At 45.6% G+C, this 17,063-nt stretch overlaps 1 protein-coding gene across 1 annotated transcript; it reads right to left on the reverse strand.

Moving 5' to 3' along the window:
• Positions 1–8,494: 8,494 nt before the first annotated feature.
• Positions 8,495–11,801, reverse strand: LOC136482811 (zinc finger BED domain-containing protein RICESLEEPER 2-like). Its single transcript, XM_066480004.1, has 2 exons — positions 11,117–11,801; positions 8,495–10,969 (listed from the first exon to the last, which is right to left on the reverse strand). Exon 2 carries the CDS (start codon positions 10,890–10,892, stop codon positions 8,682–8,684), a length of 2,211 nt encoding a protein of 736 aa, XP_066336101.1. The 5' UTR covers positions 10,893–10,969; positions 11,117–11,801; the 3' UTR covers positions 8,495–8,681.
• Positions 11,802–17,063: the final 5,262 nt, after the last annotated feature.

Consider the following 17,063-nt stretch of genomic DNA (forward strand, 5'->3'; position numbering starts at 1 on the left):
CACCTAAGCATTTTGCTGATGTGGCAAGGTAGTTATTGAAGAGAGAGAGAAAAAATCATAGAAATCGGGTCTAAGTTAGAAACCATGTCTACAGAAGAACCAAGACATGAAGGGACGTGATTGGTAGAGAATGTATGTGATTGGTTAAAAAATTGTTCTGCAGAAACTATCCACTGGGACCATGGTTTTTATATGTAGTGTCTATAGAAATTAATAAGTATAGAAACTACACGTCATTTTTAGCATTGGGACTGCCCTTATGTCATTGTCACTATTTTTACGGATGTGTCACCTTATTAAATGGGAATAATGAGACTAGCAGCCTACAAGAGATAGGTGCAACGGCACCACTACCTTGCTGTATAATATGGGCTAAGAAACTTACACCCCTCGTGCACCCATTTTCTCACTGTAATCATCAATCTCTGTCTCTAAGAGGGATCTAGTTGGATTGTTGTCTCGCACTACTTGAAACAGGGCCTTTGCCGAGTGCAAACTTCTTTGCCCAGTGTAAAAAATCGGGCACTCGGCAAAGAATTGCACTCGGCAAAGAGTTCTTTGCCGAGTGCCGGGCACTCGGCAAAAAAGGGCACTCGGCAAAGGACTTATTTGCCGAGTGCCAGGCTCTCGGCAAAAGCGCGGCACTCGGCATAGGCTACCCCGCGTAATGGTGTCCGGTCACATCCTTCTTTGCCGAGTGCCTGCTGTTAGGCACTCGGCAAAGATTTTTTTTTGGAAAATACTTTGCCGAGTGCCCCTGACACGGCGCTCGGCAAAGATTCAATATTTTTTTGAAATGTGTTTGCCGAGTGCCCCTGTGAAGGCACTCGGCAAAGAGGAAATTTCTAAAAAAATTCAAAAATCCTCTTTGCCGAGCGCCTTATTCTTGGCGCTCGGCAAAGACCCCCTTTGCCGAGTGCCATGCCCCGGCGCTCGGAAAGTTTTTTTGTTTTGTTTTTGGCCTCCAAATTTTTTATGCAGCCCTTTTAAAGTACCAGAAACTCCTCGTTAGAATTTGTGGATTTTTTATGGCTTTTTGATATATTTAGTTACTTTATTTTGTTTACTTGATTTTTTTCAAAAAATATAAATTTGAACTGCACATGGTACGAATAATGGAATTTAATGATTCAAAAAATGATAGTCATGTTACTGAGTGTAGTGTGAGGCCGCATCCAGGAACGGACCCAAAATTTCGGACATCTTGTTCACAAAATATGACCGTGAACTTACGTGCGAAGTGTTTTTAAATTCTATAAAAAGCAAACGAAGTCCGAAAATCATGAAACTTGTTGAGATGTCGTGATATAGTATGTGGAGGCTATGAAAAAAATTTCAGAAGATTTCGTGCACGTCGTTTGCAGATGCAAGGTCCAGCACACCATCAAGGCAGCTGCAGCGAGCCTCGCCGGATACAAACAAGCATGGGTACGCGAATTCATTTATCTATTGTGACACTCAGTTCTGCCTGATTTCTAATCATCGTGCTGTCTTTCTCGCAGTTGGCGTCACATAGTGGCCAGGCTTGCTCGGACTTCCAGGCATGGTGTATGGCCCACAAGGGCAAGGCGACGTCCGATGTCTCCTTCAACCTGGAGGACCCGCCCGAGGCATACATGAACCCGAGCGTCCACTCCCACATCAGTGTGTACACTGAGGTGGCGAGGTCGCTCCATGGGTCAGACCACGATCCGAGCACCCAGGACTTCGATGGAGAGGCTGTCATGAGGGTGGGGCAAGGCAAGAAGCATGGGCGGTTCTGGCTTGGCGACGGCATCATCGACACGACCTCTACTCCCTCTCTCTCCCAGATCCGAGCACGGAGCACGAGCGAGAGCCCGGTCATTCGCACACGGCCGACCGCTGCACAGCATCGGGTCGACGCACTCAAGGTTATTCCGATTTTACTCGTCATACATTGATCTTTACACATCTTAATTAGCTTTGCATTACTGAAACATTGGAGTGAAATATTGCAGGCCTGGCTGGAACAAGAAATGAGGCAACGTCAGGAGCTGGAGGCCGGGCAACAGAGGATGGCGGCCCAGCTGGAGGCCGAGCGGGCTGAGCGGCAGGCCCAGGCGCAGAGGCTGACGGACATTACGGAGTTCGTACAAGGGCTTGGGCAACATGTGGGCTTCTCTCTGCCAGCTGGACGGTTGGTTCCACCTCCGCCTCCGCATCCTGCAACTGCAGCTACTCCTGTGAGTATGAAAGTTTTTTACTTTCGCTTGTGCTTTGCTTGTATGGCCTCTACCTTCCTAGATTAGCTATCCAAATAATCTTGTCTCACATGCAATCTTTTCTCCTTTGTGCAGTCTCCATCTGATGGTGGTTCGAATAATCCACCTCATGCACCTCTGAATGATGGAGCTGGGCCTTCACCACAGTCGCAGCGTCCGAGATGAGTGCACGTTGTATTTTTTTCATTTGTTGTTCACTTGGTGATGGACTTGTGATATACTTATGATGCACTTATAGACTTTGATGGACTTGTGATGGACTTGTGGATTTATTTGGAATGACTTGAGCACTTATTATTATATATGTGATATATATTGTGATGGATGTGATATGTGCGGATGGATGTATGGATGGATGAGATATATATGCGATGGATGAGATATATATATGTGATATATGTTTGTATGAATTTATTTGTCATGATGGAATGTAAAAAAAATTAAAAATTGCCGTTTTGGGACACTTTGCCGAGTGTTGCATTCGGCAAAGGACCCCGTTGCCGAGTGCCATGGTCACAGCACTCGGCAAAACTGAAAAAATGGGCGCTTGGAAAACCATTTTTTCAGCTTTACCGAGTGTCATGACCATGGCACTCGACAAAGATTTTTTTTAAAAAAAAATTCAAACTTTGTCGAGTGCTGGCCAGAGGGCACTCGGCAAAGATTTTTTTTTAAAAAAAAATTCAAACTTTGCCGAGCGCCGGCCAGGGGGCACTCGGCAAAGAATTTTTAGAAAAAAAATAAAACATCTTTGCCGAGGGCCGGATAGAGGGCACTCGGCAAAGATTTTTTTTTAAAAAAAATAAAAAATCTTTGCCGAGTGCCTGCAGGGTTGGCACTCGGCAAAGCGACCGTCAACGGGGCCGGCGCCGTGACGGTCGCTTTTCTTTGCCGAGTGCCCCCGGGGCTCTCGACAAAGCCTTTGCCGAGTGCCCGATAAAAGACACTCGGCAGAGAGGGCTTTGCCGATCAATTTTTTGCCGTGTGTTCTTTGCCGAGTGCCTCAGGCACTAGGCAAAGAACCTGAATCCAGTTGTGTCGGCTATGCTACCACTGTAAGCAACAAATTCCTCTTGTTAATTAGTAGGGCAATAGTTTCTCTTCTTTTTTATTTTGAGCACAATGTGATACTTTTTTTCTTCAATGCTACCTCACGTTAATTAGTAGGACAATAAATTCTCTTCTTTTTTATTTTTAACACAATGTGATACTTTTTTTCTTCAATGCTACCTCTTTTTAATTAGTGAAGAGTTTCATGGCGTTTTTTTCCAAGACTGTAATGTCTTATAGAATGAAATAAAATATAGATAAAACACACTCTCTCAATGGAAAGTTTCATCCTATGATTTTATAGACCTTTACTTTCATGACTCATAAAGAGTTTAGTAATCGTATCAAGAGTTGTTCTCTCTTTTGTTAAAAACATTGCCATGTCAGCAAAAATGTCTATGTGATAGTCTACTAAATGCACATAAAAATTCTATACAACTCCCACTAAGACTGACCTTAGAATGAGATGTAACAATTGATAAAAGATATCGTACTACTATTTATCAGTGTGTGTACAATGGTGCCGTCAGTGGTCAAGCTTGACTGCACGGTTTCTAACAGAGTTGGTAATTATATATACCAATTACAGTAAAAAAATCGAAGAGATCATTTCTAACGCACGCATATTGCCATCGCCATCATGTGATGTCATCAGTCGTCACCGCTTGTCCATGCATATGGATTCATCGGTGGCCACAATGAAATAATCCTCGCAACTGTCGTCAACCCCAACCACTACAAGAAGACACAACTCCATCGAGTAACCATGGTCTCGTGCTTGTAATCAACTCATAATTCCACGGCCACCAACACAACAATGGCGGGGGTGGAAGCCAGAATCACCTGCCACCGTCGTCACTGCTGGACGGCGGCCCGTACCGGCACACGTACTTCTACACCCAGGATTCGGGCCAGACGGACGACGACGGGAGCTTGAAGGTACTGCCCAGACTGTTCGCCGTGTTCCTCGTCGTCATCTTGCTGCTCAGGTTCGTCTGCACCGGCGGTGTCCGGACGGAGACGGAGGAGCAGGAAGCCGGAGGTGGGAACGACACTGCTGTGCGTCAGCTGCAGAGCAACGAATGAAGCAGGCGGCGGCTGGGTCGGCAGGTCACTGTCATCAATGGAGATGGCAGGGTCGTGCCGGTAAAATCTAGGGCCTTGTTCCAAACTCTAAAATAGGCTCTATCAGCCTAGATAAATAGTATGATAATAGTATGTACATACATTGCGATAAATCAAGAATGGTATATATTCAACCCTTGGTAGCCTCCACTCTTAAGTCATGTGAAGATGGAGAATCAGTCACTCGGCATCGGCTTGCTTGATTGGCAAGATGGAGACACTTAGATGGGGAGATGAGCCGATACAGGCTAGATGGATTTGGTAACGCCCTGAGAAGAGACGCAACGTTGGCAACCAATCCTATAGAGGGGGGAGGGCTCATGCGGGGTGTGCCTGGCGGACCTGCTGGACGACGGCGAGGCCGTCAGGGTGCTGCCGGCATGCATGCACTACTTCCACGCCTCCTGCGTCGGCAAGTGGCTGCGCGCGCACACCACCCTGCCCGCTCTGCCGCGCACCGCTCGTGGTTCTTTCCGCCGCCACCTAGCTAGGCCTATCCCTGTCGTGGCTACCAACTTCTTCCATGCATGCTTCCAGCTGGTCAGCAGGTTTCGCTTACTACGTACTCCGTAGTAGTAGTGCATAATATATGACGAAGGAATTGTTCATGTATACGGCAAAGGCTAGCACACTATGTATTCAAAATTTACAGCTTGATACGGAATTGTTCCTTATCTGTTTTGACTCAACAAGTGTTCAGAGATTTTTTTTATATGCCTCTCTATAAGGGCGTCCGCAACAGGAATCAAATGGCTAGTCTAGATGAAATGCTATTGGTCAGAACAAGGACAGAGCAGCGTTGTACCTAACAGCCGCCATCATCCCACCCTATGAAGACCTGGCGCTAGGGGTGGGCATGGTTAACCAAATATGAGGAACTAAACCGAACTAACCGACACCGAACCCGAAATAACAGAAACTGTTTTTTTTTTCTATAATTCTGTCCCAAGAAGTAACTAACCAAATTAACTCTGAGCAGTACCATCTTCTCCATCAGGTAACCAAAAAAAGAGGAAACCGAAACACACATACACTACTTAAAAAATGATTTCAGGAGACCGGCCATTTTTATTTTCGGAGGTGGTAATTTTTTTGCCTGTCTCTATAAGCAATTTTAGGAAGCACAAGAATTCAGAAGACAATAAAAAAATATGCCCGCCTCTGAAAATGTGGGCCGCCTCTGTAAACATTGGATTGTACATATAGATTCTCTTCTTTTTAAACACAATACGACACTGGCTTCTTTCTTCCAGGGAACTGGTACTCTTTAAATTTTATATCAATTTACAATGAGATATGCTCCCCTATTTCAAATTATAAGTCGCTTTAACTATTTTGGTACATCAATTTTGCTATGTGTATAGATACAATGTATGTCTAGGTACATTTCAAAATCTATATGCCAAAAAAGTCAGAGCGACTTATAATTTGGAATGGAAAAATTCTAGTACTCCCTACATTTCAAATTTTAAGACGTTTTGGCCTCTCTGCGTATATAGTTCTTGCTATGCACTTAGATATACATTATGTGTAAATATATATTTGAAGCAATGTATCTAGAAAAGTCAAAATGCCTTCAAAGTGAGGAACTATTAATTTAACAATGTGTTTGCAATGGTGTCTCTACTGACCCGATTTCGCTTATTGACAAATCTATTATGAGTGTTCAAACTTGACTATATATGGATTCTACTGAAAACGGATCGGAGGTGACAAGTTATGCATGTCAGTACTGACTTCGACGGATACTAACAAATTGGAGAGATCATTTCCCGGAAATTTCTTTGAGGACGACGTACATACACAGATTTGCCATTGTCAGGATGATGCCATTGCCCTTAGCCATGGATCCATCGGTGGCTACAAAGACAATCCTCGCAACTCTCGTCAACCCCAGCCACCTACAAAAAGAGACGGTGACTCCATGGTCTAACCATGGTCTCGTACTTGTTGTGAACTCAGAATTCCATGGCCACGAACACAAACAATGGTGGTGCAAGCCACAATCAACTGTCATCGTCGCAGGACGGCAGTCCGTACGGGCACACGTACTACTCGAGCCAGCAGGATTCCGGCCAGACGGACGACGTGGATGGCAATAAGTTAGTGCCGCCCATAGTGTTCGCCGTCTTCGCCGTCGTCATCTGGGTCCTTTGCAGCAAAGTCCTCCGGACGGACACGGAGGAGCAGGAGATGGCCACCGGAGGCGGGGACGACGACACTACAGCTGCAGAGCAACGAAGCCGGCGACGGTTGGGTCGACAGGGCACCGTCATCGACGGTGGCTGGCGCGGCCGCTGTGGGGATGGCGCCGCCCATGCGGGCGGCCGAGCCACCGCTGGTGTGCACGTACCGGAAGGCGGACGGGTGGCGGGAGGGCTCTTGTGGCGTGTGCCTGGCGGAACTGGACGACGGCGAGGCCGTCAGGGTGCTGCTTGCGCGCATGCACTACTTCCACGCCGCCTGTGTGGGCGAGTGGCTGTGCGCGCACGCCACCTGCCCGCTGTGCCGCGCACCGCTCGTCGCTCCCGCCAACGCCACCACCTAGAGGCCTGTGGTGCCGTGGTGGTAATCGACTCCTTGCATACATGCTTCCAGGCTACAGTTCAACATTATTTCTCTTCAAGTAAAATGCACTATAGTTCCATTAACTTTTGAGAAGGTGTCATTTAGGTCTATCAACTTTCAAACTATATTTTTGGGTCCCTAAACTTTTAGGCCCCGTTCGCTTGGAGGAATTTTGGAGGAACCTGGATGAATCTGGAGGAATTTGTGAGAGGAAAACACTGTTCCGGATGGAAAAAAAAGAAGCGGATCAAGCCGAGTTTAAGGACACGCGAACGGGGCCTTAAAGTAATCCACTGCAGGTCCATGCACCTTTGTTTGTGTTTATATTTTACAGAAACATCCCTCCGTTTCTTTTTCTTTCACATGTGCTAACCCCTCCTTGTCTCCTGAGCACACAAGGCTGGCAGGAGAGCGCACTGAGCTTGCAAGGGAGCATGCAGTGCGATCGAGCAAGCGGGACAGGGACATGCCTGCCTCCCTCTCGCGTGCACACGACGTCGTACGCGGCAGCTAGCAGCATGATCGCCGCAGGGTAGTACAGATGATGATCGACGACATGGCGGCAACAGCCTTCTTCGCGCGCAGCAGTGGCGCGCTGGTGGTGGCGGCCGCCGTCGTGCTGGCGGTGTCGTCGTCGATCGGCGTGGCCCGTGCGGACTTCGCCAAGGACCGTGCCATGTGCGCGGACCGGCAGATGGGCCATGCGGCGCTGGTGAGTTGTTTTTTTTAGAAGTTTATTGACACTGCCACGCACTGTTCTCTCTCTACTTCAGTTCGGATCGCTGATACGCATGTAAGTCGCTAAACCGACCGTCAGTACTGTTGTTCAGCAGTACTGATACTATAGCACGTACATGGGCTGTTGTAACTTCAAAAAGGTCGTGTCCACCGGAGCAACGAATTACTGTGCACACGGCCGGCCGGCCGCCGGATGACCTTCCCTATATTAGTTGGCGCGCATGGTCCAAGCTAGCTAGCTTTTGCCATGCACCGCGAGGTACGTAGTGTGTCTACGGTGCCTACGGGGCGGTGCTGGGCAGGAGCCACGACCTGCTTGAGCCCCGCGCAGAAGATAGTGGGGCGTAAAGTTGAGCAACGGGCCGGCCCGGCACGGCCCGGCCCGGGCCCGGGCCTGATTGGCACGGCGTGCCGCCGGGCCGTGCCCCAATGGGACACCGTGTTTGCTTGCAGGCCCAGGCACGGTCCGTGGGCCGATTTACAGGCCGTGCCAGCCCGTTCAGCACGGGGCCCATTAAGACATCAGGCCAGCCCGTGGCCCGCTGTTTAAAAAACACCTTTTTCAAATTCATTTCAACAGATCTACAGTTCAGGACATGTATCAAATTTATTTTCACAATTGACAAGTTCACAAATCACAAAAACATTTCAGAATTCACATTTCATACTTGATATCATAGCTATAGCTCACAAGTCACAAGTTCACATAATCACATTTCATCAGTTCACAATAGAGCAAATGGAAGCCAAATATGTTTAAACTTGAGCTGTTCGTGCAATGCCGCCTCATTAAAAACCTTTGTAGGTAAAACTCACACCTCGTGAGATAAAACCCTACAAAGGAAAAGAGTACGGCCAGCTCATTATTGAATGGTTCAATTGTTCAAAGTTATTACAAACCAAGTGTCTCAAATGTCTTCTCTCACTCAGACTCAATGCCTCACTCTCACTAACTGCCTAAGTGGTTATTCCACTAGCACCAGAGTCATGATCTAGAAACTGATTCTTGAAGTAGTCTTCATACTCCTCATCCTCCACTGTATGCTGTCCCTTCTCTTCACCAAGCTCCCAGTCCTTCACGCAGATCAACATCTCCACAGTGTCTGGTCCCAATCGACGTCGGCGCTCCTCAATGATCCTGCCAGTAAGACTAAAGCAAGACTCCGAAGAAGTTGTTGAAACAGGGACAGACATAATATCTTTAGCCATTGTACAGAGAACTGGGAAGGTTAGTTTATGCTCATGCCACCAATTCAGGACATCAAAATCATCATCATAGGCCACAACATTGTCACTGTCAAGGTAAACAGTGAGCTCAGAGAGACCAGGAGGCACAGCAGATGATCCAGCAGTACTTGAAGGACCAGAAGAAACTGATCCTCCAAATATTTTGCCCCATGCCTGCTTCCTCTTACCTGTCAATCCAGATGGATGGGTGGTCCTAGCTGGCCTAGCTGCACCAAACTTAGATTCATACTTGTCATACAGTTTATGCAACTCAAATTTGACCTCAGCAAGATAATCAATGTAACTCATATTGTTACTCTGAGCAAGCAAGTCAAGCACATTCTGCAAACCTCTCATCTTAGCCCTTGGGTCCAGAACAAAAGCAAATGCATATAACAGTGGCACATGTTTCCAGTATTTAAGAAATTTAGCCTTCATTGGAGCAACAACATTACATAGATTAGAATCATGTTCATAGTCATGCAGGTGGCTAGCAATCTCAAGTATGTGATGCAGTACCAAAGGACTAGTAGGGTAATAAACACCAGACAGAGCAACAGTTGAATCATAGAACAATTCAAGAAACTGCAACACCTTTTCAGCAATGTACCAGTGCTGTTCAACCAACAGAGGATAGCCAAACTGAAGATTAATGAACACAGAAAATACAGTTCTATATGGCATTAAATGTTTAAGCATAAGATAGGTTGAGTTCCATCTAACATCCATATCCAAACAAAACTTACGAGGACGCATCCCCTTAGCTTGGCAGTATTCCTTGAATTGAGCAATGCGCTGATTAGATGAATTTAGGAAGTTAATTGCAGTTCTAAAAATCTCTATGCAAGGTTTAAGCCTTTTCAAACCAGATTTAACAATCAAGTTAATTATATGGCAAGCACATCGCTGATGCACAACATGATACACCTTTTTAGTATGATCAGAAGGATCAACATCATAGCCCAGGTAACCATCAAGCAAAGGGGTCAAAGCAAGCATAGCAGTTGTATTAGAAGATGCATTATCAAGACTAACAGAGAAAACTTTGTCAAGCAGGCCCCAATCTCTAAGCACACCAGAGATACATTCAGCAATGTTAATGCCATTATGACTCACTTCAATCAGTTTAAAACCAATAACAGATTTCTTAAGTTCCCAATCAGAAGTAATGTAGTGAGCAACAACAGCAATATAATCTTCCTTAGCATTACCAGACCAGATATCAGATGTCAAACAAACAGAAGACACACCAGGCATAACAGCAGCTTTAAGGTGCAACATTTTTTCATTGTATAGCTTAGACAGATCTCTAGCTGTGCTAAATCTAGTGACCCTCTTATATCTAGGATTGTGAGCACGCTGAATGTAATCATCCCAAGCATCATTATCAGCAATAGACAAAGGCAGATCCAATCTAGCAATCAAACGAATCAGCTCATGCCTAGCAACATCAGGCTTATACTCCCAGTTTCTATAAGATCCATCAGGGTTTAAAGCAAGCCTACTTTGAACAGCATTAGCCCTATCAACTTTCTTTTTACAGGATATTAGATGTCTTTTTAAGTGACCAGTGCCATTAGCAGATTTACCAGACAAACGATGACGACAAAGCTTGCAAATAGCAGAAACAACCTGCTCACCATCCACTACCTCTTTGACTTCCTCGAAGTCAGCCCACACAGGGGAGCGCCGCTTACCAGTACCAGTGGTGGACGAAGCGAGTGAAGCTGCATCACTAGGGGCCGCCGCCGACGCACCAGCAGCAGCACTAGCCGCCGGCGCACCACCATCAGCACCATCATCTCGGTTGGTCGGAGGAGCACTCCTACCGAACAAGAGATGAGCAGCATCGCCCATGTCGTCTTCGTCGTCGGGGATCTGGCCCAACGACCTGAGCTCGTCATTGATGGTTGGACCATCGTCGTCACCAGAGCCGGCCATGGCTACCGCACAGCCTCTTCTTCAGCTCTCGGCACCGTTCCTCAACGGATCTAGCGGCACCAGCTAACGCCGGTGACCTGCAATGCAAAAAGAAAACAGAGAGTCAGAGAGAGAGAGAGAGAGAGAGAGAGCAGAGAGGTTAGAATAGATCAAGATTCAAGGCTACGGGCTAGATCTAGGGTTAGAGTGGAGGTGGAGGGCTGGAGGCGTGGAGATCAGCTTACCTGCATGGAGCCGGAGCCCGGCGCCGGAGAGACGGAGAAGAAGACGAGCGGCAGCGGCACCACTCCCCGACAGACGGTGACAAACAAGTTGCACGGTGGTGAAGACCTTGCCGGTCAGAGAGAGAGAGGGAGGGAGAAGGAAGAAGACAGTACGAGAGCTCAGGATACGGCCGGAGACTAGGAAGATGACGAGAAAGGAGAGCAAGATCCGGCGGTGGAGACGGCTCAGAAGGGAGAGCTCCAAGATCTCCAAGATCCGGCGGTGGAGACCTTGTCGGAGTGCAGGACGAGCGGCGAGCGGTGGATCTTGGAGTCCTTGCCGGCGTCGAGCGGCGAGCGGTGGGCGGCGGCGCAAGGCGGGACGAGCAGGCGAGGTGGGGTGGGATCTAGGGTTTCGCGGTGGGGAACGGTTGCGGCGGCCGGGGGAGGGAAATGAGGCGCGGCCGCGCGGGGGGGACGGCCGGCTGGCTTATATAGCCCCCCGGCTTACCGGGCCCTACCGGGCCAACCCTAGAAAAACGGGCCGGGCCGTGCCGCACGGCGTGCCTTGTTGACAGCCCAAGCACGGCCTGCAGCGGGCACCGGGCCGGCACGAGGCACGGTCGCGTACGGGCCGGGCCGTTTTCGGACCGGGCCATGCAACCGTGCTTCGGACCGGGCCGAAAGCACGCGGGCTGCATGCTAATCTTTAGTGGGGCGTGGGCGCGCGCGCCGTCGCCTTGTCCTGCACGAACGTCAGGCAAGTCGTCAGGCCCATCAGTCGGTCCGCGCACATGGCGTGGTCCTTGCGCGAAGTCCGCGCGGGCCATGCCGGACGACGACGACACCGCCAGCACGACGGCGCCCGCCACTACCAGTGCCGCAGCGCCGTCGATGCTGCGCCGCTGCCACGCGCGAAGAAGGCTGCCGCCGCCATGTCGTCGATCGTCGTCTGTGCAACGCTGCACCGGTCGTGGTGCTAGCTGCCACGTACGACGTCGTGTGCGTGCGAGAGGGAGGGAGGCGGGAGAGGATCGGAGGCACACATTCGTGTCCCGCTTGCTCACACTGCATGCCGCCATGCAAGCTCGGTGCCCTCTCCAGCCAGCCCTGTGTGCTGAGAAGACAAGAGGGGTAAGCATGTGAAAGAAAAAGAAATGGAGGGTGGTTTCTACATAAACGAAGGGGTATGGACTTGCAGTGGGTCACTTAAAAAGTTTAAGAACTCAAAAATGCAGTTTGAGAGTTGATGGACCTATATGACACCTCCTCAAAAGTTAATGGATCTTTGGTGCATTTTACTCTTTCTCTTAATACGTACTTTTAGGAATTGGTCATGTATACGGCAAAAGTTAATTAGCAGACTATATATATATTTGAAATTTCCACCTTGAGAACGGAAGCTGTTCCATATCGATTTTGACTCAACACAATTGCTCAGATATATCTCCCTCTATCAGAAAAGTGCTTCTTAACCCTATCTCAGCGTCCTAATTGAACGACTTTGTAGGAATTCCATCAATTTCTTTATAAAAATTGAGCTCCTTAATAAAAATATAAAGTTTGGTATCCTCTTCAACTTGTAAGAGCATCTCCAGAAGTTTGGTATAGTTTACTTGTGCTAAATTAATAGATGTAGCAAGTTAACAGAAGAAATAGCAACCATAAATTTTGTCCTTCTCCAACAATGTCCTATAATAATTTTCTAAACGATTTTGCATTGAGAACCCGAATTATTTCTAACCAACTAAACCTTTTTTGTGCGTTTGGTTGCATAGTGGTGGTGTTGGGGTAGTGGACGAAATCGAAGAAAATTGAGTTAGGCTCCCATTCAACACTCCCCCTTCTGGTCACCTTGCTCGGTCCTTCACCTTAGACTTGTGCTTTGGCGGCAGACAGACGAGGGAATTTGTTAACCTTCATCCTTGCCTTTGTTCCCATGGGAAGTCGAACCCAGGACCTGATGAGGACTACTAGAGCCACCTAACTAGTCCAGCTAGGATCTTGTTTGTGGATTAAAAGCCTACAAAACTATAGAATGAAGCTATGTATTAAGGACGGATGTTTTTATCTATGTCTCATTTCATTTATATGATGCGGAAGTCTCGTAAACAATGCCTTAAGACTCTCCGTCGAGACTGACCTCATAATTCATATTCCAAGTCATCACTTTTACTGATATGCCACCTGATTAAATAGCAATGGAACTCTCATGGGGACCGGCCTTACAAGGGATCGTGCGATGACACCACTACCCGTTGTATTTAACCTCAGAAACTCAAAGCCCTTGTGCACCCATTTTCTCATTGTAATCGTCAAACAATATCTCTAAGAGGGGTCTAGTTGGATTGTTGTCTCGGCTTGTCAATGAAAAAGTCTTTGGTACTAGTAGTGTTACTATAACACTATATGTTAATTAGTAGGACAATAGATTGTCAACTTTTTATTTTTAACACAATGTGATACTTTTTTCTTCGAGGCAACCTTTATTTAATTATCATTGCTTTACCATGAGAGATGAAAGATGTAACAATAAAGATTGTATATTAGTAGTATTTGTCCACGTGTCATAATGGTCAGACTTGACTGCACGGTTTGCAATATGTAAGTACTCCCTCCAGTTCTCTAAAACAAGTCGTTTTGGACATCGACACGGTCTTTAAGAAATGACTTTGACTGCAACTTTTTGCTATAAAATATTTATAAAATATAGTCAATATATACTTTTATGAAACTACATTTCGAGATGAATCTACTTACGTCACTTTCATATTTTCAAACTCAACCCAAAAGAAGTTATTTGTAGTCAAAGTTTAAAATGTTTGACTTAAGACAACCTCAAAACGACTTGCTTTAGAGAACCCGATGGAGTATTGTCTTTAACCAATAATAGTAACGCATCGGTGGCATCATTTTCTAGGAATTTCAATAATGACGTATGTAAATGGTTTTAAATAGCGGGCTATAGATCCATTGATGATGACGTACCTACATGGTTCGTACGCAGATTGCCATCATCATCGTGATGTCACCACCCCTTGGCCGCCATGGATCCATCGATGGCCACAACAGCACACAATCCTCGCAACTGTCGTCAACCCCAGCCACCTACAAAAAGAAACCTTGATCCTGTAGTCTACTCAGTTATAATGAGCAAGGACCACCTGCCGTCGTTGCAGGACGGCCGTCCGTACCGCCAGACGTCCTACTACAGCCAGAATTCCGGCCAGGAGCACCACGGGAACCAGAATATGTTCCTCATACTGCTGGTTGCCGTCGTGGCCATCATCTTGCTGCTCAGGTTCCTCTGCTACGACTGCCGGCCGGACGCGGAGGAGCAGGAGACGGCCGGAGTTGGTGGGGACACACTGGAGAGCAACGAAGCTGGTGGCGCGGCTGGGTCGACAGTAGGGCACCGGCATCGACGGTAGCAGGCGCGGACTCTGCTACCGATTAGGTTGAAATTGATATCTAAACTACTAAACTGCATAATGTAGTAGCTTCTTTTAGGCAGAAGGGTTACCATGGCACTCCGATTAGAGGTTGCTGACTGAGTTCCTTTTAGTAAATTATGCAAATATTAGCTGGTTATAGGGTTCCACACATGCTGCAAAGGTTAGCTTAATTGCAAGCAATAGAGCTGTTAACATTGTGCAAGATATCATATCCCTTTATCAGTAAGTAGACAAGAAACCAGCCATATGCCTTATTCTTATTCCTGTTATGTTTTCCCATTATACTAATTCCTTAATTTGTAAATTTTTATGCACATGATGAAGGCTTGTACGTTGGAAAGCTCTCTTAAGCTTTGGCAAGCTTACATACTGCATTTCCAGCAACTGCTTATAGGCAATATAAGTTGGCCGAATGCAGCAAATATTTATGCACAATATAAGTTTGCAGGTATCTCAGTCATGCTGCTCCTATTATCTGAAATTTAGCCCTGTTTATTATGCCTTCTGTATGCTGAATTTAGGCAGCATGGTGTAGCAGCACTAATATTCCATTGTGTATTTCATGGGTTTTCCTCACATATAAACTAAGACTAGAATTTCAACTCGCAAGTAGGAAAGAGTTCCCTTTGTTTAGTTTTATACAACATCTTGCTGACTTAATGTTTCTGGCCTCTTCTTGGTAGAACTGATGCTGACAGATTCGGCTACAATTTTGTTTATATTGAGATAACCAATCATGAACATTAGAGGTATAAGCTGCTATGTTCTGGAAATTTTTCATTGTTCATTAGTAGTTGAGTTAAATACTTGAGTTAGCTATGTTGGCCTGGGCTTTCTATGTTAGTGTGCTAAATGTTTAGTCTCCCCTTATTAAAAAAGTTTGGTCTTATAATTTTTTTCTGTATATGGTCACAGTACTGTAGTAGCTTGCTTGTATAAAAATTAATAATCTTTTGGTTTGCACAATAAACCATGACAATGCAATTCTTCTCCATGAGTCCTGTTCCACTGAATGGTTTTAACAATACAAGCAATATTTATTTCCTGAAATTTAAATATGTGGCTTCTTTTCTTTAGTGATCTGCTGAATAAACTACCAACCATATTTGTCATGTACAGATTACAACTGAGCCCAGTATTTATGTGCTTGATACACCTGGTGTTCTTGTGCCAAGCATGCAAGACATGGTTTAAAGCTTGCTTTGACACACTATCGGACTCCTTGAGTTTGCCGAGTGTCCCAAACACTCGGCAAAAGGCATAAAACACTCGGCGAATTGTTCGCCGAGTGTAACACTCGGCGAATTACACTCGGAAAAAAATGACTCGGCAAAGACGTCTTTGCCGAGTGTTTTTTGTCGGGCACTCGGCAAAGGCTTTGCCGAGTGCCGGACACTCGGCAAAGGGCGGACACTCGGCAAAGTTGGAACCGAAAAAAAAACCCGAAAAAAATGAGAATTTTTACACAAAAAAAAATGTAATTTTTTTTTAATTGATGGAGGCCCCCACCGGTCAGCGCCCATCCATCTTCGGCTTTTTTCGCGTAAATTTCACGGCTATGCGGCCGACGGGATTCGAACCTGAGACCTCCTGCTACGCACAAACCTCCTTTACCACTACACCACACTGTCACTTGTGTCTAGATTCCGTTTTAGTTCCCAATATATTATACTAAACCGAGTGTAAATTATTTGTTTGAGGCCCTAAACGAATTCAAATAAAAAAGTTGTGAACTACAAAGTTTCATAACTTTTCGAGATCTACACTTTTAGTTTAGGAAGTTTTTCCATTCGAGGTCGTTTACAAAATTTGAATTTTAAAATTTGGAAATTCAAACGTAGTTTTGCATGACAAGATGTTTTCAAATAAAAAAGTTGCCAACTACAATGTTTCATAACTTTTCGAGATCTACAGAGTTTATTTTGGTTGTTTTTCCATCCGAGGTCGTTTATAAAATTTGAATTTTAAAATTTTGAAATTCAAACACAGTTTTGCATGACAAGATATTTTCAAATCAAAAAGTTGCCGACTACAATGTTTCATAACTTTTGGAGATCTACAATTTTTATTTAGGAAGTTTTTCCATCCGAGGTCTTTTGAAAAATTTAAATTTTAAAATTTTTAAATTCAAACGTTGTTTTTCATGACAAAATGATTTCAAATCAAAATGTTGCCAACTACATAATTTCATAACTTATCAAGATCTACAAAGTTTATTTTGGTCATTTGTTCATCCGACATAGTGGTAGTAACATTGTTCACAAATCTTATATATTTGTCTTCTACTTTCATGAAACTAATATGAGAGATATGAGTGATGTAGATTTTATGAACAACGTTATTGTCGCTTTGTCAAATGAAGAAATGACCAAAATAAACTTTGTAGATCTTGAAAAGTTATACAACTTTGTAGTTGAAAAGTTTTTCATTTGAATTCATTTAGGGCCTCAAAAATTGCTTCGAAAAACTGATTTGCCGAGGGCCAAAAAAATGCACATGGCAAAATGCCTCTT

This window comes from Miscanthus floridulus, chromosome 9, assembly GCF_019320115.1.
Source record: "Miscanthus floridulus cultivar M001 chromosome 9, ASM1932011v1, whole genome shotgun sequence".
Taxonomy (NCBI): domain Eukaryota; kingdom Viridiplantae; phylum Streptophyta; class Magnoliopsida; order Poales; family Poaceae; genus Miscanthus; species Miscanthus floridulus.